Below are 22642 nucleotides of genomic sequence, written 5' to 3' on the forward strand. Positions count from 1 at the left end.
GCAGGACTACAATTCTCCCCCATTTTTATAAAATCTCTTCTACCTGTATATATACACGCAAAGGTATACTAACGTGCAGTGATCAATTTTAACAGATTTTAGGGGTTACTGGGATTTTGCGTGCTTTTTCTATCTTTCTGCTAATTCTTAACTTTTTTTTTCTTATAATAAGTACCTATCATTTAAATAAGTCATTTTTATTTTTCTGAAAGTTTTCTTAAAAGGCAGTTCAAGCATTTCTGTCCAATCTAGCAGGGAGAAAGGTATATAAAACTCTACCAAAGCACATGAAGACTTCAAAAATTCAGTGCAAGTAACTGAATTTCAAAATCAGGAAACAATTTCTGTTCACTACAGATTCTTTACCTGGGTGGTCTCTTGATATGATACAGAAAAACTTTCTGGCCATTTCCATTTATAAAACTACAATCTATGGGGACTTCCCCAGGGGTCCAGTGGCTAAGACTCCACACTCCCAATGCAGGGGGCCCGGGTTCAATCCCCGGTCAGGAAACTAGATCCCACGTGCTACAACTAGGAGCCTGCATTTGCAACTGAAAAAATGATCCCAAGTGCCACAGCCAAGACCTGGCACAGCCAAAACATCCCAACTACTCAAATTTATCAACTTCCCCAAGAAACACACACAGCATTGTTTTAGAGCCATTTTATTGAGACAACTAAAAACAATTAGATGTTCAGAAGCAGTGTACAATAAAAGAGAAATCAAACTGTTACTTTATCATGTATTCCCTCTTCTTTATAACTAAAGCAAAAAAAAAAAAAAAAAACCAGCTTTCTGCTTTTAAGGGAAAAGTCAGAAAAATAGGCCAATATATTTTCCCTCTTCATAATAACATAAACAGCTACAAGAAATCTAATTGTAATAAGAGAAATTGGATGTTGGCTTACACATATTCATTAAAAAGACAACAGATCATCACATTATAAGAGCATAACTCCACCTGCTTTTAGCGGATACTCTTGTGTTCTCATTCATAGGTATCACCAAGTAGGTTAGTTCCAGCACTGGAGCTAATTCATATTCCTCATTATTTACTGCTCATGTTGCTGTAAGCAGAGAGTAACTCTGAAGGCTGACGCTTTTCTCCGCTTGTTTTAGTCCATTAAGTTGTGTACTGTCTGTGGCATTTGCCTGATGCTCAGGCCTTAACTTCAGGAGTTGAACTATAGATGGAATCTGAATTCTCTGAAGCAATTTCTTCTACAATTCAAAAACAGGAAGTCACATTAGTCGACTTAAGGAAGGGAAGAAGCCACTCTATATTTCTGTGAGTTAAGGAATAAATGAAAAAGTTTTTCAAGTGTGCTGGTGAGGGGAAGCAAAAGAGAACAGTGCACAAGCCACGAACGATGAACCCAGGCCACTAAGAAGCAGTGAGGAAAGACTTGACCATTTCCCAGCAAGCTCTTCTACTCCAGGGGGGCTCTCGTTTGGGCTACATTTTCAGTGACTTCAACTGTCTAGTAGACACTGAATTAAAGTCAGATTTTTGAAGATCTGGCTCCCTTTTATTGATTTGAATTTCAATCAATATTATATTTGATCAGAGCACATTATAATTTATAATTCTATATTTGGGAAAGAGCACTTGGTGCTTAACAAGTGTTAAGTAAAAATTACAACTACAACAGTCTATTTTAGCATCTGCCTCCTAAGTCAAACTCTAAGATCTTTAAGAGTAACCATATCAGTCATCTCCATGACACATCTCCGTGGCTAGTACCATGCAGTAAGTATTTAAAATGATTTATCTTTTATGTATTTATATGTATATATAAATATACATATATTTAAACTTCCTATAAGTATACGCTTACATTAAATACATTTTGTCAATGAGTTAACTAATACCTCAATTTTCCATCCTCCAGGACCCTATAGAAGTTAAATGTTAGTATTTACCTAGCTCCTCTTCCGCTGTCTCTGGAAAATTGATCTTGGGCTTTGCCAGCTCACCACTATCTTCTTCTATGAAAAGAAAAGCAATGATGAGTACATGAATTACAATGTCATGAGCAAGTTCTAGTATTTTAACAACTAAGAAGAGTACACCAAGACTATGGCAAGCAATAAACTACAAAACACCTTTTTTAATAACTGTAATTCTAAAATAGTATATCTTTCAGATTCAGACTTTTAGACCCAAACTATAACTACTTGGGATCAATAACAATATTTTTATTAAAAACATGTCTAAATGTACTAGTAAGGATCAATAAGTAGTATTATTCAGAGATTAATGGATGATTTATTCATCAGGCTACTCTTTGCTTAAACCTTATTCTAAAGAAGACAGAAACAGAGACAGAATCAATAATGAAAAATGATACAAAATTATGAATAAAAATTCTTACCAGGAAGCACACATTTCCAAAGGCCATATGTTTTTCCAACCACAGTTTGCCACAGTCTCAATGTTCCATCTTCAGAACCACTGGCATAGAGTTCTCCATCAGGACTAAACCTCACACAGTGAATAGGACCAAAGTGTCCTTTGTAGGATTCTGAGAAAGAGAAGGGGTATTAGATAATTTAATACTTAAACAGGACATTAAGTATTGATACACTAGAGAAGATGTGAAATTCCTGAGGGCAAAGTCAAAGAACTATACCGAATTAAAACTAAAGTGATTCTCATCATAAACAAAACAAAAAAACAAGACTTCATGTTCCAATAAAGATAAAGGAGACTTCCATGATGGTCCAGTGCTTAAGAATCCTGCCTGCGAAAAGCAGAGGATGTGAGTTTGATGCCTGGTCTGGGAAGATTCCACATGCAGCAGGGCACCTAAGCTGTGTGTCTCAATTACTGAGCCAAAGCCCTAGGGCCCACAAGCCACAACTACTGAGATTGTATCCTGTAAGGAGAGAGATCAGTATGAGAAGCCCAAGCACCGCAACCAGAGAAGAGCCCCTGCTTGTCACAACTAGATGAAAAGGCTGCACACAGCACAGCCAAAAACAATACATTTTAAACAGACATCTAGAAATCTCTTTTCAAATAAACCAAAAAAAAAAGATAAAGAAAGGGAGGTAAATGACACCCCACCTTCAAGTCTACGGAAAGCAAGTCTAAAGTTTATCAATTCAATCCCCATTTTCAAATCCTAAACTATTTACCAGGGAAGCAATTCTTACTATGACTACAGAGAACCACCAGATGGAGCTCTTTTACACACTCTGCCTCTCATACTCTCCTATCACAGACTATGAAGATAAAGGATCAATACCTATCCTATATAGAGTTTAATGAGAAAATGTACACATTAGTAGTGGTGTTATTCTGTTTAAGGCATATCCTTATTTCCGAACTTTTTTCACTTACTTTCTAATGCCTCATCACCTTACCAGTTTTCGAAACTGTTTATTAGACCAATGTTCTTATTCCGGAGAAGGCAATGGCACCCCAATCCAGTACTCTTGCCTGGAAAATCCCATGGACAGAGGAGCCTGGTGGGCTGCAGTCTGTGGGGTCACTAAAAGTCGGACACGACTGAACTACTTCATTTTCACTTTTCACTTTCATGCATTGGAGAAGGAAATGGCAACCCACTCCAGTGTTTTTGCCTGGAGAATCCCAGGGACGGGGCAGCCTGGTAGGCTGCCATCTATGGGGTCGCACAGAGTCGGACACGACTGAAGTCACTTAGCAGCAGTGGCAGCAGTTCTTATTCTGTCTCCATGTCCTCTCAATTCAAAGACATTCATGCACTAGCTTCTCTCAGGGAATACCATAACTGTGTTACCATGAATATAAAAAATTATCATAAGAGTAGAAAGAATTTTAGATTTTGAAATAAGAATGTCTGCGTCCAAGGTTCTACATTCACGAATTGCAACCTCAGATACCAGCAAATAATTTACTTTCTCTTCTTCAGAAAATAAAACATGTGGCCAAACATCTAAAACTTGAAAAGTGACATTAAATAAAAACAATGGGAAAGAATCTCTATTTAAGTCACTTAATATTCAACCAGTAAATTATGAACACTGAACAATTAAAATAGATTCTATTTAGTGTATTCACTGAGGTTATATTTACCCAACACAATCCATCAGTTTTCCCAAAGAAACAAAACAAAATTGTGTTTTATTCTCTGTGTACAATTCTAACAAGCTTAAGTTCATTATAAAGCAGGATAGCTAGAAACCAAGTGAGTGAAGTGCAGTGCAGTGCAGTGAGTCGTGTCCGACTCTTTTCGACCCCTCTTTACCACGCTCCTCCATCCGTGGGATTTTCCAGGCAAGAGTACTGGAGTGGGTTGCCATTTCCTTCTCCAGAGGATCTTCCCAACCCAGGGATAGAACCCAACTCTCCTGCATTATACGCAGACGCTTTACCAACTGAGCCACAAGGGAAGTCCTAGAAACCAAGTAGGAGCTAAAAAACATTGGCTAACTAAGGTGTTAATCACTGAAACCTAACCTTTGATCAAGGTACCTATATAATCTTAAGAAAAAAAAAAAAGACAACTTACCTAATTCTTCTCCACTATTATAATCATACTTATAAAGTTTAAAATCTTCACCACCTGCAACAACAAATTCTTTCTCAGGATGAAGAGATGCAGAATTGATGGTTGCAGGAGCTTCAAAGGATTTAATTGGGTCCAAACTAGAAAAAAAATTAAACAACATTTATAAGTGTTGAATATTTCATAAATAATATAAGGAAATGTTACATTTAAAATGTTCCTAAATTCTAAAACTTAAGGAATAATACAATATCCAGTTATTCAAACGTACTGACATATGTGAGGGGGACAGAGGAGCGTGGCAGGCTACAGTCCACAGGGTTGAAAAGAGTCAGACACGACGCAGTGACTGAACAACAAAGTGCTGCTAAAAAAACAAACCCCTCTAGGTGTGGAAATAAGGGAACGCTTATACACTGTTGGTGGGAATGTAAGTTGGTAAAGCCATTATGAAAAATAGTATGGAGGTTCCTCAAAAAGCTAAAAATACAGTTGCCATTATGATCCAGCAATCCCACTCCTGGGCATGTATCCACACAAAACTATAATTCAAAAAGATACAGGCATCCCTATGTTCATAGCATCACTGTTTACAACAGCCAAGACTTGGAAACTAAATGGTCACCGATGGACGGATAATGAAGATGTGGTACATACATACAAACTACTACTCAACCACAAAAATGAATAATGTCACTTGCAGCAACACAGGTGGAACTTATACTAAGTGAAGTAAGTCAGAAAAAGACAAATGTCATAAGACGTCACAAATGTGGAACTTAAAATATGACACAAACGAACTTATCTACAGAACAGACCCACAGGCAGAATGGACTCATGGTTGCCAAGGGATGGGGTAGGGGTAGAGTGGGAGTCTGGAGTCAGCAGATGCAAATCATTATACAGAGAATGGGTGAACTAGGCCCTACTGTACAGCAGAGAGAAATATACTCAATATCCTGTGATAAATCTTTAATGGAAAAGAATATAAAAAAGAATGTATATGTATGACTGAATCACTTTGCTGTAAAGTAGAAATTAAGTCTTATAAGTCAACTATAATTTTTAAAAGAGGAAAAACAACAAACAAAAACACATCTAAATAATATTAGGGGGAAAAAAAAACAAAACAGAAGCCTACTATGCCCAAGCGAAATTCACACCCAAAATACACAGCCCCTTCCATAGAGGGATATCCATTTTGTGCAGTGAATGCCTTCCTGGAAATGATTAGGTTGGTTAATGAAAACAGTATGGCTAATGTACTAGGATTTTTACTTTGAAAAAAAAAAAAAATTTAACTCTGCATTATTTAATTTTTCCAGGACAAACATACTTGGTAAATAGAAGAAGTTTTTACAGCAAGTAATTAACTAATATAAAGGATTATTTGTATACTATTTTCAGCTGCTGAGAATTTTTAACTTTCTGCAAAGGAAAAAGCTTTAATGCTGTGAAATATAAAACTGCTCAAAATGACTCAGTTTTTAATTATCAGGCTATAAGATAATAACTAAATCTGAGACTATAGCTACGTAATAAAAATCAATGCGTTAACAGCAACTTCCCCTGAACATCAATGAGTTTGGGCATCAGCTCTTTTCCAGTCTAACCCTAAAAACCCTGAAAGGCTTCCAACACAAAACATTAGAGCATTTCAACTCGGAAATGCTGCCATCCTACTCCCATCATCACACACTACAAAGCATGAAAATCAAAGTCATGACTTACACAGATCACTGAATAACAACTTTCTGGCTTAAATGGCAGAATATTTAATAGGCTAGCAAACCTCCACCACCACCACTTCAGGCAAGGTTCTACAGCAGGGCTGCACGCTGCCCAAGTCCAGAAGCAACCAATGAACTCAGCTGCACAATTTAATGGTTTTGGGCAATAACATTCCATTATCAATTCACTGTGTGTGTGTGTGTGTGTGTGTGTGTGTGTGTGTGAACTCTCTAGCATTCTTAATTGCTCATCTCCATCTTGATTGCCTTCTCATTTCTTCAGCTGTTCAGTGAAGCTCAGCTCTGCAAGTGGCCCTTTACAGAGAAAAGGTCAGGACTGCTGGTCAGAATATAATGTGGTACATTCTTTATGGAAATCAAATATGTGTTATGTACACTAAGAACTTTAAACACATGCCTACCCTCTGTTTTGTTTATTTAAACTAGTTTTTTCAGGGGTTCCGTTTTTACTCCTCAATAGATTTTCTGTATTTCTCACATGCTTCTTCACCCATCAGTTCATTTAATTCTGAAGAGTTACTCAGTGTGGCCATCATCTTCATAACAAGATCTGTTGACAAGTCCTGGCTTTTCTGCAAGAGCTTCACTAATTTCACTTACTTCTCCTGAGAGAGGAGAACAGAGCTCACTAGTAGTTTTCACACTTTCCAAAGCACCTGCTCATCTTGTCTGTTCAACCTTGTTCCAACTTCAGGCAGACTAAACATCTCCCAAAGATTCCTGTGAAAAATTGTTGATCCCAACTATTCCAACACCATCTTCTGTTGTTATCTCCTCATGTTCCTCTGTGATTTTACCCACCCGAGAGAGGTGCAGTATGTGGGAAGCACTTGTCCAGGGCCAGGATGGGCAGGCAGGGGAAGGTGACAAAGCTGCACACAGGCTGCAGACTGCGCCAGCCGGGACACTCCTGACCTCTGAACTGGTAACTCTACTGACAGGATTCTCTTGTGAAGAAACATGCAAGAGATGTGATCATAAATCTCACTGCACAGTTAAAACAGGGGAACTAATGTGTGACATGGTAGACTCTATAATGCCTCCCTGGTGGTTCAGATGGTAAAGAATCTGACTGCAATGCAGGAGACCTACGTTCGATTCCTGGGCTGGGAAGATCCCCTGGAGAATGGAACAGCTACCCACTCCAGTATTCTGGCTTAGAGAATTCCAAGGACTGTATAGTCCACAGGGTTGCAAAGAGTCTGACACGACTGAGTGACTTTCACTCACTCACTCAGACTCTATAATAATACACCTAGTAAAAATGTTTCCAAAGAATTTTAATGGCTAAGAGGATCTTAGAATAAAAAAATGAAAATTATACTTATTAGGATCCTAGTAACTAAAGAAAAAAACACATACAAACACATACTCCCCCCAAAGAAAAAAAGACTAGCAAAAAACACAGCTACCAGTAACTTTCTGGTTCTATGGCTATAGGATTATACCCAAGTTTTTTAAAATTTTATTTTCTAAATTTCCAACGTAAGCATTTAATATATTTATAATCATAAAAATTAAGTCTACTTTTAAAGAATTCATTAAATCTATGCCCTATTTGGAAACAAAAAGAAAAATCACTAATTTTTCTGTAATTTTAAAGTGAAATGGCAGAATCAAGATTACAGAGGTTTTAGAGTAATGAATAATATAAATTATAGCATCAATCTAGGGATCTTTAAAGAAAAATATACATTAAAAATTGTTAAATTTTACCAATAAATGTCCCAAACACCTGGAAATTAATTTGATTAATTCTTCTGATTAAAGTCTACCAAATTTTCAAAAAACTCACTATTATTAGGTATGGAAACAATCTTCCTCCATATTATGTCACATAGGCCAAGATTTGCCTTTAAAAGCATTAAATACCTTAGTACACGCCTTGCAAATGTTAAGTACACTAAACTGCCCCTTTGTTACCAGAAAAGAAAATGAAGATACTCCTCAGACATACCTTACTGCACTATGAAAAGCAATAGATCGTCCATAAGTTATTACCAAAATCTCTCCCTCAGGAATGTATTCCATACTGCTAACGGACATATTAAAATTTAGAGATTTCACTTCCGTCATAGTAGCATGATCCCAAAGGCTGCATAAAAAAGAAAAGAAGGTGGTATTTACTCACTTAAGAAAAATACTTACAGCTTAAATTACAACTGCAGATTAACCAATGAAAAAATAACCACAACTGTAGTAAAACAACCTCCATTCCAACTCACAAATTACAGATGATACTGAGAAATGTGGCTTTGGCATAAAACATCAAATTATTTGGTATCTTGTTGGTAAAGTCAAAACTAATACTTTAAATATACCTCCCAAATGCTTATGCTATTAAGATACATCTCCTAATCTAATCAATTTCAACACTGCTTTAAATAATGGTTCTTACACTCTAACACCCTATGGCCAGCCAGTCCACTCACCCAGGTTAAGAGCACCTGCTTATAAAGATGTCAACAGTTTTAATTAAGTCTTGTGAATCCCACTCTATGTTTATGACAGCTCCAAAAAAATGTGACCCAGATGCAGCCACAGTTGTAATGTTCAGACACAATTCTTCCTACATGACAGTTATAGGAAACTTAACTATAAGCTCCAAGGTCAAACATGTTTTCAACTTTAAATTATTAAAGAAAAATTACTCACCGAACAGTTTTATCATCCGCTGAAAGGATCTGTTTATCCTCACTGCACCACAAAGCCTTTTTAATACCAGAGGTGTGACCACTGATTTCCTTAGGTTCTTCAGATAAAACAATTTAAAATACAATTGTTAATACACTTGCTACGTCTGGGCAAAAGCAGATGTTGCAGGCAATACCATTCAACACAACTTTAACTTTGGGCAAACCACTTAACCTTTTGAAGGCTACATTTCTTCACTGGTAAACTGGGATTAACAATAGTTATTACACCTCAGAGTTTAACAATCGAAACATTTAAAGTTGCTCCCCCCGCCCTGCACCATCACTTAAAAGAAAAAGTTACTACAGGTATCGTACATTAAATTCCCCGAAGGGACAATCTCTATTCCCAAAGTTTTGTGTGTGGGAATTTGGAGGCTGGCCAGTGGTGGACAGGTCCAAAGAGACAACACTAGACCAGTACTATGATCCCAACTCACTCTTCGGCTGCATGATGTTTGTGTGAATAGCAAGAACTGAATGCAAAACGCAGACAGACATGCTACCAGACACAGATGAACACCGTGCACACGTTATAGCAGCCATCCCCTGCAGTTTCTCATCTGGTGTCTGATGGGTAAAAGCTCTTCTTTCTAATGCGAGACAGTGGAAGAGTCACTTTCAAAGGCAGCTTTGAGAAAGGGAAAAGAAGACAAAAGCTAACTGCCTGAGCTTTGAACTATCTTGCTGAGTCAGAAGGTACACTGATTTGGTGAGGTCAGAGTAGTCTGCTGTTTCTGCATAAAGTTATTAATTCCCAGGTACCAAAGGAGAATAAAGATAAATGCAGTTTGTTTCCTCACCTTAGAAATACCTTTAGAAAAGGTATCTCGAGGATAACTGCTTAACTTCCAACATAACTTTGACTTTGTTATAAACTTCTAAAGCTTACTGACTTATGAATAAACTATGCCCACAACACAAAATTTAAGAACCCAATTAATATATAATAAATAAAACTTTTTCTCATATTTTAGTTGCTTTTAAAATATGCAGCATGTGATTAGGAAAGCACTGAAATACTGTAAAATGGAGATGATGATATGGACTAGGGAAAAAAATGTATCTCTTACAACTTCTGTGCACTGAGAGAATTTATAGAGGAAATGTCAGATTTCACCATCCAATTATTAAAAATGTGTATACCACAAACCTTACTAACAAAATGGAAAAGCAAATGACAAATTAGAATAAATTTTAAAACCAGTAATAGAATGAACAGGTGCTTTATTAGTCCACAAAAGTAAATTAAAATGGTATTCGACAGAATTTTAACCTCATGAATTATTTTTCAAGTTCCCATTAATAAGAATTTTTCTATTAAACCGGCAGAGATAAAGCTAGTTAGTGTTTGCTAGAATAGGTTGGCTATAGGTACATTTTTATACTTCACTGGTGGCCTCTTTGGTAATATCTATTTATGGCTTCCAAGTATATCTCCTTTTTGTCCCAACAATTCTATTTCTATGTAGATATGCTACAGAAACAATTGTGGAATATTTGCAACTATAAGGATGTTTAGCCTAACACTGCTTATAATCTTGAAAATTTGTAAATAGCCCAAGTAGGCCATAATAGGAGATTGGTTAGTTCACTTATCCATAGAATGGAAAGTCATATAGTCATTAGAAAGAATGAATATAGAGTATTCAAAGACATGAAAAAATTACTACAGATTTTCAGCATTCTTCTGAATAGCTTATATACCCATGTGGTTCAAAAATCTAAGTATGTATATACATTGAGAATTCTTACCCTTCTCACCTTCTACAGATAATAACCACTCCTTCTAACCAAAAAGCAGTTAACACTGTTATGTGCCTTTTAAGACTTAGTGTCATAATAAAAGTTTATCAGGATATATTTTTTTCTTTAAATAGTGTAAAAAAAAAAAATCCATTAAAAAAAAACTGCATTAAAAAAAAGAAAAAAGACTGGAAAAACATGAACCAAAAACGAAAGACATTAATTAATAATACTGGATGATAAGACTTTCCTGGTGGTCCAGTGGTCAAGCTTCCAATACAGGGGGTGTGAGTTTGATCCCTGGTCAGGGGAATAAAAGACCCCACATGACAGAGGTGGGGAACGGACTGGATGGTAGATTAAAATTTAATTTTTTCTTTGTGACTACATTTTCCTAATTTGAGTATTGAACATGAATTCCTTTAATCAGGAAAAGTTATTTAAATTAAAAGAAAACAAAACCACAAATACATATGAATTAAAATTACCTGCTTCAGGTTTGTTCAAGTCATATATGCGTAACAGTTTATCCTGTCCCCCAGTTAACAAGTAATTACTATCCTGAAAACACATACAAGTAAAATGGTATTAGATTAACTACTTTAATAGTTATATCTCTTTGCAGCTTCTTCAACACTACATAAAATGCAAATAAAGCTCACAGAGATCACAAAGAGATGCACACAGATCAATTATTCCTGAGAAAATACTATAGAGCATTTATCTTTCTCATAATTGCCAAATCCTGTAAGCTTCCCAGTTCAAATGTCACACCACCAACCACATGGCTTCTCTCAGCTGGCTCTGATCCTGCTGCCTACTGAGTAGCATGACTGTGATGATCTCAAATTTATTCTCTCCCTTCTAAGTCACTGGGAAACATTACTTGGGTTTTTCAGATGTTTGTTACTATTGTTGATATAAGAGTTCCCGGGTTCTTAAAAATCTCATAGGATCAACCAAGAAAAAATACAGTTGACTTAAACAACTCAGGGATTAAGGCACCACCCTCCACACAGTGGAAGATCCCCATTATCAGTTACAGTCAGTCCTCTATATATGTGGTCCGCCCCCCACTCAGTTCCCCCATGTCCAAAGATTCAACCAACTACCGCCTGTGAAATACTGCAGAATTTACCACTGAAGAAGATTCATGTTAAGTGGACCCGTACAGTTCAAACTGTCATTCAAGAGTTAACTGTAAAGGTGTATAGTTTAATCTAAAGTCAAATCAAATGTAACCAGCATACACAAAATACACCCCCACAAAACCAAACATGAACTAAATACAAACCAATCAAATATAAAACCACAGACATATCCTATAATAACAGCAATATAACTCCCTAAAACAAATTCCACTTTCTAATACCTGCGTAAAATCCACCGTCTTGACAATGTGTTTATGAGCCAGGGTCATCAATTCATCTCCTGAGACAGCATCCCATACTTTGCTAAAAGTAAAACATAAAAAAGTAGAAGACAAACATGGTAATTTTGATAATTAGTTACCAAATGAGTTATTTGAGATGTTATATAAACGTATTATAACTAAAAATGATACAGCAATATAATTTTGACAATGAAAAAGATCAAATTTAAGTAAATAAGATCCATGAACCATAAATCCTTACTTTCCTTTTAGCCTGTAGCCATAATATTCTTATAACACCACCGCAAGTATTTTAACCAATTCAGTTTCTCCTTTCCAATTTTTTCGTCTATACTCTCATATACACGAGAAACGAGATGAAAAACAATAAATACTTAGGAGAAAGAGATTACATAAAATTTTAAATCAAAACAGTAGAGAAAAAAATACTCTCCCATTTCTCCCTCAGAGTTGACTTATATTTTCAAATCCTAGTCCAATTAACCTCCACACAAAGTATCAGCCTTTGATTACATAATGCTAATGTTGAAGATTTTAATTATAGGTTTTCAAATCTCTCAATTGTAGGTTTTCCAACAAACCCATCCCAACCCAAAGTATACGTGTGATTGTGTGTCTATACACACATACGTATGTATATGTATGCTGGGGGATAATGATTAAATAATAGTTCACAGAAATACTGTTAAGAAGTTCCCCCAAATAAAAAAGCTTGAACAATAAAGCAGAAGAAAAAATTCATTTTAGATCCGAAGAGGTGATTGAAAAATAAACAAGAAAACCTTCCACATGGCAAAAAGAAACTGTTATGAGGAACAAGCTATGCTTCATAATAATTATTCTAAAAATTCCATTCTAATGTAATTGACATTTATTTTTAGGAATAAAGTGAACAATGCAACAGAGAAAACAAGAGAAAAACAGAGAAAGCAAGGAGTATTTTTTCTTCACTCATTAAACATAGAATAAACATATCAAGTATGTCACTCAAGACTCAAAAGGGAGAAAAGGGAGACAAAAGGGAGGCACAAAAGGGAGGAAAAAAAAATGATCCCAAAGTTCTTGCCTCAGTAGTGTTAGCTTTAGCTGAGGGGGGGGGAAAAAAGAAAATATATATATATATACACACACACACAAACAATATTATGTTTAAGAAATACAATTAAGGGACTTCCCTGGTGGCCCAATGGTTAAGAATCTGCCTGGCAATGCAGGGGACATGGACTCCATCCCTGGGCAGGGAATTAAGATCCCAAAAGGCGGGGAGCAACTAAGTCAGTGAGCCACAATGAAAGATACTGCACAACATAATGAAGGTCCGGAGGGCCTCAACTAGGACCCAGCCCCATGCAGTCAAATAAATAAATTAAAAAAAAAAAAAGAAAAGAAATAAAATACAAACACACATGGCTATAGAGACACAAACAAAAACCACACAATTTATGTCAGAAAGTCCAGAAAATCTAAGCATCAAAACCAGTAGCCTTAAAGAGCATGCTAAAGCTGAAACTCCAGTACTTTGGCCACCTCATGCGAAGAGTTGACTCATTGGAAAAGACTCTGATGCTGGGAGGGATTGGGGGCAGAAGGAGAAGGGGACAACAGAGGATGAGATGGCTGGATGGCATCACTGACTCGATGGACGTGAGTCTGAGTGAACTCCGGGAGTTGGTGATGGACAGGGAGGCCTGGCGTGCTGCAATTCATGGGGTCGCAAAGAGTCCGACAGGACTGAGCTACTAAAGCACTGAACTGAACTGAGAAATACACCCTGGGAAAAAATGGAAACATTGTAGAGAAGTGTAACAGTATGCTCAGAGAAACAATGTCAACTGTGAGTGGTATTGTTACTAAACTCTCAAATACTAATTTCTCTTTGCAAAGGAAACCTATTCCACCCTTTCCCATTTCCAATTCAACTCTCTGGTCAAACCCTACTTTCCCAACCTCATTTTGCATTATTTCTCTGAGTCTAGTCACATCAGATTATAAACAATCCCTCAAACAAGCCATGGCTCCTCTGTCTTTGCTCATAGTGTTCTACTTAGTCTGTATTTTTATAATCTTAGGGTTCCCTGGTGGTTCAGTGGTAATGAAGCCACTTGCCAATGCAGGAGACAAGGGTTCAATCCCTGGGTCAGAAAGGCCCTCCTTGGAGAAGGAAATAGCAACCACTCCAGTATTCTTGCCTGGGAAATCCCATGGACAAAGGGATTGTAACAAGAATTGGACACAACTTAGCAACTAAGCAACAACAAACTTTACATTCTCAGCTATCATAGTTCTACTCATCCTCAGGGTTCATCACTAATGCTATTTTTTCACTAAACCTTCTGTTTTTCTCACTTCCATCAACCATTCCTTTCTGTTCTTCCACAGAACTCAGCTTATACTGTTTAATTTTACTTTACTTTTAGTTTTGTCCACATGTTTACTCTTAATCACAGGGAAATCAGTGATAAGAGTTCACATAGATTAGACTGCTATAATAACAGAAGGCATCAAAGAGCTTCCGAGGTGGCTCAGATGGTACAGAATCCACCTGCAATGCAGGAGACCTAGGTTCGATCCCTGGGTCGGGAAGATCTCCTGGAGAAGGGTCTGGTAAACCACTCCAGTATTCTTGCCTGGAGAATCTCCATGGACAGAGGAATCTGGCAGGCTATAGTCCATGGGGTTGCAAAGAGTTGGACACGACTGAACGAATAAGCACATCAAAAGTGAAGAAAATATCAAATGTATTTGAAATCTCTATCCTATTCACATACTCTCGAGTCTCAAAGAAACTGGGCGTTGTCCTTAGAGATATTAATTTCAAGGATATTCAATCATCTTCACCAAACTCCCCAAAATCTAATTATTCTGCTTAGATCATGTCCATTCATTGTACCAGAAGCAAGAACTGGAGCGACTGCACTAGTACCATCCAGAGGGCCAATATATCTACACTCGCGTTCCTCCCACCTAGATACACAAGTAAAATCGAGTGCCACCCTCTCCAATAGAGCATGTTCTAGTCACTTGTACTAACTTTGGCACATTTCCATTATTCCCAATAATAGTCCTAAAAACAGCTTAGAATTCTAAAAGAAATCTGGAATAACCTAAACTCCGGGCAAGAAACTGGTTATTAACTAGCTGGCTACAGGGATCAAATCAAAGCAAGGGAAAGGACATCCTCCATAGAGCTCCCCTGAGAGAAATGGCAGGAAGGGTCCATAAAGGAAGATGGTTAATGAAACATCATTAACAATACCCTCTCAACAGCTAATCCTGTAGCATTCATTTCTGTACAACTCAAGATGTACCTGCCATCTCCCTAAACTAGTGATACCTCTTATGTCCCCAGTTTTTTGCATATGATCAATGCTGTCTGTTCAATACTTTTCATATTCTGAGAAAGGACTTAGCAGTCTCAAAAAAGGGGCTGCTTAACATACTTCTTTAAGGCCTTAACAAAAAATTAAGCTATTTCGGGAAAATGACTGCCTGTCGTAACAGGACAGCCAAGCCATCAAAAAGGAGACACGAGCACCTTCGATTTATTGAGAACCTTATTCAGAGAAAAATTAGCTCTTCCTATTGGCTTTTTACAAGAGGGAAAAAAAAAAAAGAGGATAAGGAGATGTGGTGGTAACATTAGCTCTATGAATTAAAAGACGAATTAAAAGATATAAAGAGAATGGCGTTTCAGGGATAGTTTCAGCTGACTTGCCTGCCCAAATTACCTCAAGATAACATTCCAAACCGACTCACGGACCAGCCCTGCTGAATATACTTTGTCTATAAGAAAAATGGACAAAATTCTCCTTTAGATAATCATGACACCTAAAATTACACTAAGGAGCTCTTCTTTATTGGGTCAAGTTCCATAATAGCAGAGCCCACATAGGTCATTAAATGAGAATACAAAGAAAGGATGCACACATCCCCACACTTCACAGACAGACACACAGCAAACGAGGGTCAAGTCTCAGTTCCCACTAACCAAGCATCTGCTATGCAACAGACACAAGGCTATATTCAGGCATGTAAGTGGAAAAAAATCGCTGATTTGCCCCCAAACCACGCTTGGCTTACATTCATTTGACAAATATGAAACAAGAGGTTTAAGGAACATCTCATGATCAAACTGAAAATACCAAGTATGGCTAGCACATGAACTGAGGCCTTGTTGTTATTTAGTTGCTAAGCTGTATCTGACTCTTTTGCAACCCCATGGACTATAACCCACCAGGATCCTCTGTCCATGGGATTTCCCAGGCAAGAATACTGGAGTGGGTAGCCATCTCCTTCTCCAGGGGATCTTCCTGACTCTGGGATGGAACCTACGTCTCCTGCATTGGCAGGCAGGTTCCACTAAGTCACCAGGGAAGCCTGAACTCAGGCCTGCTTAATGCAAATGCTTACATCTTTCCCACCACATCATGGCATCTGAAAGCCTGAACTGAGAGGGAAAAAACCCAAAAGTATTCCCTCCTGCTACTTAGATCTACTAGAACTTCCTTGCATGAAACCCAAAGATTTCTTGGCTTTAGCCACAGATGTTCCAAAAGAACACATGATTTTGGTCTATTGGGGTGGTAGCTATCAGTGTTACCTTACACGTTACCATTTACATGTGTACTAGATTTCAGGTAATATTCTAAATATAAACATATCAACTCATTTAATATTCACAACGAATGAAAGTTGATCAGTTGTGTCCGACTCTTTGCGACCCCATGGACTACACATTCCATGAAATTCTCCAGGCCAGAATACTTGAGTGAGTAGTCTTTCCCTTCTCCAGGGGATCTTCCCAATGCAGGGACTGAACCCAGGTCTCCCACATTGCGGGCAGATTCTTTACCAGCTGAGCCACAAGGGAAGCCATTCACGACAAGAGGTAGGCACTATTGCTATTCTCACTTTTATAGATGATGAAACTGTGAAAAAGAGAGGTTAAATAAAGTTCGCAAGATCACAGAGCTATTAAAGGATAGAGCCAGGGTTCAAACACAATCTGGCCCCAGCATTCATGATTTTAATAACCCCGTGTAAACACAGACACTAAGACCTGAAATGTTAAGAAAGCCCCAAAACAACACTGAATACCTATACAGAGAAACGTCCTCAAAACTATGACTTGGGTTATTAATGCTGTTAGTGACCTAAAAACAAAGATAACTGTGCCTCTAGCAGCAAGATAAAATCCTGACTACTCTTTCCAGAACTCTGTTAAATATTTAAAGTGCCGTATTTTTCACACCTTTTTCTCTCTCCATTTCAGAGTAATTATCACATGAGCAGTAATTTCTGTCTAATGCATTTCGTTTTTTTTTCCCTGGCATTAAAATTTGTCAAATGTACATCAGGTCTTCACAGATTTTACAGAGATGGGTATCATTACTAACAAGCTTCTGTTCAAGTCTCAGATCAGAGCAAGACTGTCCATCAGGCAAGAGAAGACAGAGCATTTTGCTCATATTATTAGCACTCATGTTTGAGCCAGATAACACAGAACTGAGATGAACAGAAATGAATCTCTCCAGAAAAGCAATTTAAAAGATCGTCTATTTTAACGCTAATGTCTGTAGTGTCTAAGATCTTGTTACATTTTACCTAATCAAATTTAAAATATCACTTTATTAACTATTAACTTAACAACCTGAGGACCTAGTTTCAATAATGATATTTTAAAAATCCACCTAACAAATATCTGAAATCTCCTGGAGAAGGAAATGGCAGCCCACTCCAGTATTCTTGTTTGGAGAATTCCACGGACAGGAGAACCTGGCAGGCTACGGTCCCTAGGGTCGCAGAGTTGTTAATTCCAATTTTCTATCTCTGTTATGAAACCAATGACATTCTCTCCCAGTGACAATGTTCCTAATGGACTCAGCAAAAAATAAACTTAGGAGAAACTGAAGGAAAAAAAAATAGGTTGAACCCACAGGAGACATAAATGTCTCAGAAACAAAACCAAGATCTGTAATTCATCCGTTCTTAGTCCTTCTGCTTCAGAAACTTCCTTAAGTTATTTGTTTGACAAAGTGCTGAACAAGCAAGGTATACAAAAAAATATAAGGCATGGCCCATGGCCTCAAGAAGCAACAACACATAAGTCAATAAGTACTCTAAGAGTCAGAATTTTAACACAGCCAACAGTGTGAGCAAAAAGAGGGAATGGACACCCTCACCTTCCAGTCCTCCACAAATCTTCCTTGTATGAGAATCACTTTTACTTCCTATTTTTCACATCCCATAATTAACAAAGGAGTCTGTCACATTATAAGCATGCATGCCAACCTCTAAAGCAACATTTGACATTAAAGGATTTACATAAAACCAAGCAGTTCCTTATTTTATCAGAATTGCATAGACTCACAACAGGGCAGAGCACAAACCCTTACAATGGTTATGCATAAACCTAACAACATCTATTCTTTGAAGGCAAAGAAAAAAGTTCAAATTGACATTGTAACTTTTCTTACTGATCTCTCATCATCTCAAATTTAATCCCACATCAGCATGGGATTGTATCTCCCTGTTTATTTAAAAATTCTATTTAACAAAAAAAAAAGTATGTATTGTAAAACTCACTCCACGCCATAGAGCTCTACAAGTTTCAACAAATACACAGTCATGTATTCACCACCTCAATCAATCTGCCTTTATTTTTTTCATAATAAGCCTAGTATGTTTAATTTGCTTAATACAAAGGCACAACAAACACATTTACAATTGCTCCTTAGTGTAAAATTCTGTTTAAAAAAACAATTTTTAAAAACCACTTTCACTCTCAAGACTCTCAACTCTAACAGTTTACTGCATGTACAATAATCCTTGACACCGTCTTCCTTAAAACATTTAGGTGTCTGCTAAGTCACAAACATTAGGAAGTAGAGGTACCAAGGTTATATAAGATATGATACACATGAGCAGATGGGAAAGTGGGTCATTGGCAAGTCAGCTTAATAATATATTCAAAAGGCAAAAATCAGAGTAAGTAAGGTCCATTCTGGCAACAATGAGTGTAACCAGACTGGGGGGCATGGGGTGTGCAGTGCAGATGATGATGGTGAATTAGGATGGGCCAAAGTGTTAAAGAGGCAACAACTGAAATTTAACCTTTAGGCCGATGATTAAAGGCTGCACATCAGAATCACCTAGAAGAACTTCTGGCAGGGAAATAAACTGTTGTTGGGGACTTTACCGCCCACCTCCCCCCTCCACCCCCGGACCAATATGTATATGAGTATTTTAAAAGCTTCTAATAATGTACACCCAAGGTCATGGATCACTGACAAAGCACAGGTAAGACAGGAAAAGCATTAGCTAGAGAAGTGACCTGATATTTGTGTTCAGGAAGACAACTGACAGCACCAGGGAGAATGAACAGATGGGAAACGACTAGTGGTAGGGACCTGAACTAAGATGGCAGTGGCGTAAGAAATAATGGCATCAGCAGACATTCTGCTGGTGGAATCAACAAAGATGATGATAATCTAGATGCAAGGGGACAATCAACAATTTAGATTTCACCCTTACACAGAATGAAGTCATTTGAGTCTCTGTGAACAGTTTGAGAACCATTTAAGAGAAAGAAGCAAGAAGGATCAGGCCGGAATTCTGGTGAGATCAAACACGGGGTGTTCCATATGGTAGTAAGAATTTCACGAGTAACCTTTAACGACGTTTTGATCATTTCAGAGCACAATCCACAGAGAACTCCGAAGGTGGCCATTTCTGGCTGCACTTACGCTGTGAAATCTGCAGCGGCTGTCGCTGCCTTGGTGGCATCTTTATTCAATGTTGCGCCCCAAACGGCACCCTTATGACCCAAAAATGTTCCAATCCAGTCTCCTGTATCTCCCTGGCGAAGCATAGGCTTACCATCTAAAAAATATTGAAGACGACATGTGACTTAGAAGTTCGGAGGACTTAAAATCTAAGACTCAAACATAAAACGATCATATTGAAAAACAAAGTGGAAACAGTTTTTGTTGCCTGAACTATTCTCACTCACTGGGGTCACTAAGGATCGTTCAGAAATAAATTCAATGAGGAACCCAGCTGCACATTCTCTCTGGGAAGCATCTGTAACTAGTTGAAAAGATTGACCTGCGTCAAAACAATCTAGATTTGTGTCTTATTTTGGACAAACTTTTTAATATAAATCTCAGCTTCCATCAAACATAGCTTCCACTTGAAAGATGGAAAACGGAAATGAAAAATTCCACACGAGAAAAGACTATTCAATGAGATAACAGGAATGCTAAGTCTTCGTAAAATAAGGCCTGGCCTAGTTGCTGCATTCTGCTAAATCCTTGAGAGATATTTACACTGTTTGTTGGCCGGGACGTCTAGGCAAGCGCACAGTTCAGCTTTTCCAAAAATAGCAATAAAGGTAAAACGAGAAGCCTTCGTTAGGGGCATTACTTAGGAAAGCCTCTCGGCGTCAGCTGCGGAAGCCCTAACAACTACTCCTCTCCCCATCAGCCCGCCGTGGGGCCCTAACCTCAAACGCTGCGAGAGCCGCAGTTCATTCCGCAATGGGGATGCCAACCTCGTTCGCTTTCCGCCCGACCTCGGCCATCAGGGGCCCGACTAGCGGCCCCGCTCACCTTTGCAAGCGCTGATTAGAAAATAGCCATAAGGCGTGATGCCACTGAAGGCCAGATCTACCACAGGCCGCGTGTGGCCGGAGCAGGTGAGCGGTGTCTGCCTCATCGCCATGGCGGCTGCTAGCAGAGCGATCCCGCTGCAGAGCCGAGGGGTCGTCTAGTCTTTTCTCTCCTCTGTGGCAGCGCCTCCGGCTCTTCAAGGCCCCCGCCCCGACACTGACGCTGGGCCAGGGCACAGGAAAAGGCCAATCCGGCGGCCCCAAGGTCAGGAAGGGGTTAGGGACAGGTCAGGGAGTCCGCGACGGGCGACCGACCGCCGCCGAGGGAGGGAAAGGGAAGGAGGGAGGAGAGTAGGGGAAGGGGAGAAGCGGAGAACGGGCGGCCACGACCCGTACCGTCCACACCGGTACCGGCAGGAAGTGACGACACCAATGACGCTAAGCGTCCGCCGGAAGTGACGAAGCGGCGGGAAGGCGGATTCGCCCGGCAGAAGCTGCATAGAGGCTCGAAGACGGCAGCGCGCAGGCCCGAGAGCACGTATGGTGAACGCTTGACGCTGGCCCCCACGCCTGTACGCACGGCTCCTGGCGGAGCTTTTGGCTCTGGTTCAAAGTCGGCGCGCGGAGCTCTGAGCTCTCACTCTAGAACGGCAGTGGCCATGAAGTTTCTGGGCAGAGTTGCCAAATGCGAAAGCAGGTACTGCTCACCTGAACCTGGCAACCTATCTGGGTTGTGCACCAAGCAGTTCAGACGGCAGGACTGTGCTGGGTGTGTGAACATCTACCTCTAGTTGTTCCCAGCGATGATCCAAACCTGCAAACAGTAGGGTTTTTTTTTTCATTCCTGCTGCTGCTGAGTCGCTCAGTCGTGTCCGGCTGTGTGCGACCCAACAGACGGCAGTTTATCAGGCTCCCCCGTCCCTGGGATTCTCCAGGCAAGAACACTGGGTTGCCATTGCCTTCTCCGATGCAGGAAAGTGAAAAGTGAAAATGAAGTCGCTCAGTTGTGTCCGACTCTTAGCGACCGCATGGACTGCAGCCCCACCAGGCTCCTCCGCCCCTGGGGTTTTCTAGGCGAGAGTACTGGAGTGGGGTGTCATTGTCTTCTCCTAGCAGTTGTATAAGGCAGCTCCTCCGGAATTCTCTCCAGGGCCCTTAAGTACATTCCCCAGCCACGTAACATTTCTCCATTGCTAGTATTTTAGACCGGCTCTGTGACTTTAAATACAGTTAATTTCAAATTACTTTTTATTTTGAGGCCTTCGAAGGACTCTAAAACAGTGGTACTCAAATTCTTTGATGAAATACATCAGTAAAGCTTGAGTTCCCATTCCCATTATACGGATAATAATTTGTAAGTTCAGTTCAGTTGCTCAGTTGTGTCCGACTCTTTCCAACCCCATGGACTGCAGCACACCAGGCCTCCCTGTCCGTCACCAACTCCCAGAGTTTACCCAAACTCATGTCCATTGACTCGGTGATGCCATCCAACCATCTCATCCTCTGTCGTCCCCCTTTCCTCCTGCCTTCAGTCTTTCCCAGGATCAAAGTTTTTTAAATGAGTCAGTCCTTCACATCAGGTGGCCAAAGTATTGGAGTTTCAGCTTCAACATCAGTCCTTCCAATGACACTCAGGACGCATCTCCTTTAGGATGGACTGGTTGGATCTCCTTACAGTGCAAGGGACTCCAAGAGTCTTCTCCAACACCACAGTTCAAAAGCATCAATTCTTCAGAGCTCACATCCATACATGACCCTAGGAAAAACCATAGCCTTGACTAGGTGGACCTTTGTTGGCAAAGTAATGTCTCTGCTTTTTAGTATGCTGTCTAGGTTGGTCATAACTTTCCTTCCAAGGAGTAAGTGTCTTTTAATTTCATGGCTGCAATCACCATCTGCAGTGATTTTGGAGCCCCTCAAAATAAAATCTGCCACTGTTTCCACTGTTTCC

General features: G+C 39.2%; 1 protein-coding gene and 1 non-coding gene across 3 annotated transcripts; both read right to left on the reverse strand.

Annotated features, from left to right (window-relative positions):
- Positions 1–652: 652 nt before the first annotated feature.
- STRAP (serine/threonine kinase receptor associated protein) lies at positions 653–21012 on the reverse strand. 2 transcript variants are annotated; one of them, XM_019961496.2, is made up of 10 exons: positions 20693–21012; positions 19829–19964; positions 12063–12144; positions 11179–11251; positions 8907–9003; positions 8209–8346; positions 4504–4640; positions 2380–2529; positions 1928–1993; positions 653–1225 (listed from the first exon to the last, which is right to left on the reverse strand). In XM_019961496.2, exons 1-10 carry the CDS (start codon positions 20802–20804, stop codon positions 1164–1166), a joined length of 1053 nt encoding a protein of 350 aa, XP_019817055.1. In that variant the 5' UTR covers positions 20805–21012; the 3' UTR covers positions 653–1163. The 2 variants fall into 2 exon arrangements, with proteins under 2 accessions (XP_019817055.1, XP_019817057.1); XM_019961498.2 differs by having other exon boundaries at positions 946–1225; positions 1928–1990.
- Positions 9302–9484, reverse strand: LOC139183348 (small nucleolar RNA SNORA23). Its single transcript, XR_011566943.1, has one exon. It is a non-coding gene; the product is annotated as a small nucleolar RNA SNORA23 (small nucleolar RNA).
- Positions 21013–22642: the final 1630 nt, after the last annotated feature.

This window comes from Bos indicus, chromosome 5 (genome assembly GCF_029378745.1).
Source record: "Bos indicus isolate NIAB-ARS_2022 breed Sahiwal x Tharparkar chromosome 5, NIAB-ARS_B.indTharparkar_mat_pri_1.0, whole genome shotgun sequence".
In the NCBI taxonomy this organism is placed as follows: Eukaryota; Metazoa; Chordata; class Mammalia; order Artiodactyla; family Bovidae; genus Bos; species Bos indicus.

Bases quoted from the DNA above. Each gene is read 5' to 3' on its own strand.
- STRAP (XM_019961496.2), bottom strand. From the start codon at position 20,804: ATGGCGATGAGGCAGACACCGCTCACCTGCTCCGGCCACACGCGGCCT. The intron at 9,004-11,178 runs GTAATTTTAATT...TTTTATCTGAAG, and splicing joins CTTGAACAAACCTGAAGCAG to AACCTAAGGAAATCAGTGGT. The intron at 8,347-8,906 runs GTGAGTAATTTT...TTTTTTATGCAG, and splicing joins GCGGATGATAAAACTGTTCG to CCTTTGGGATCATGCTACTA.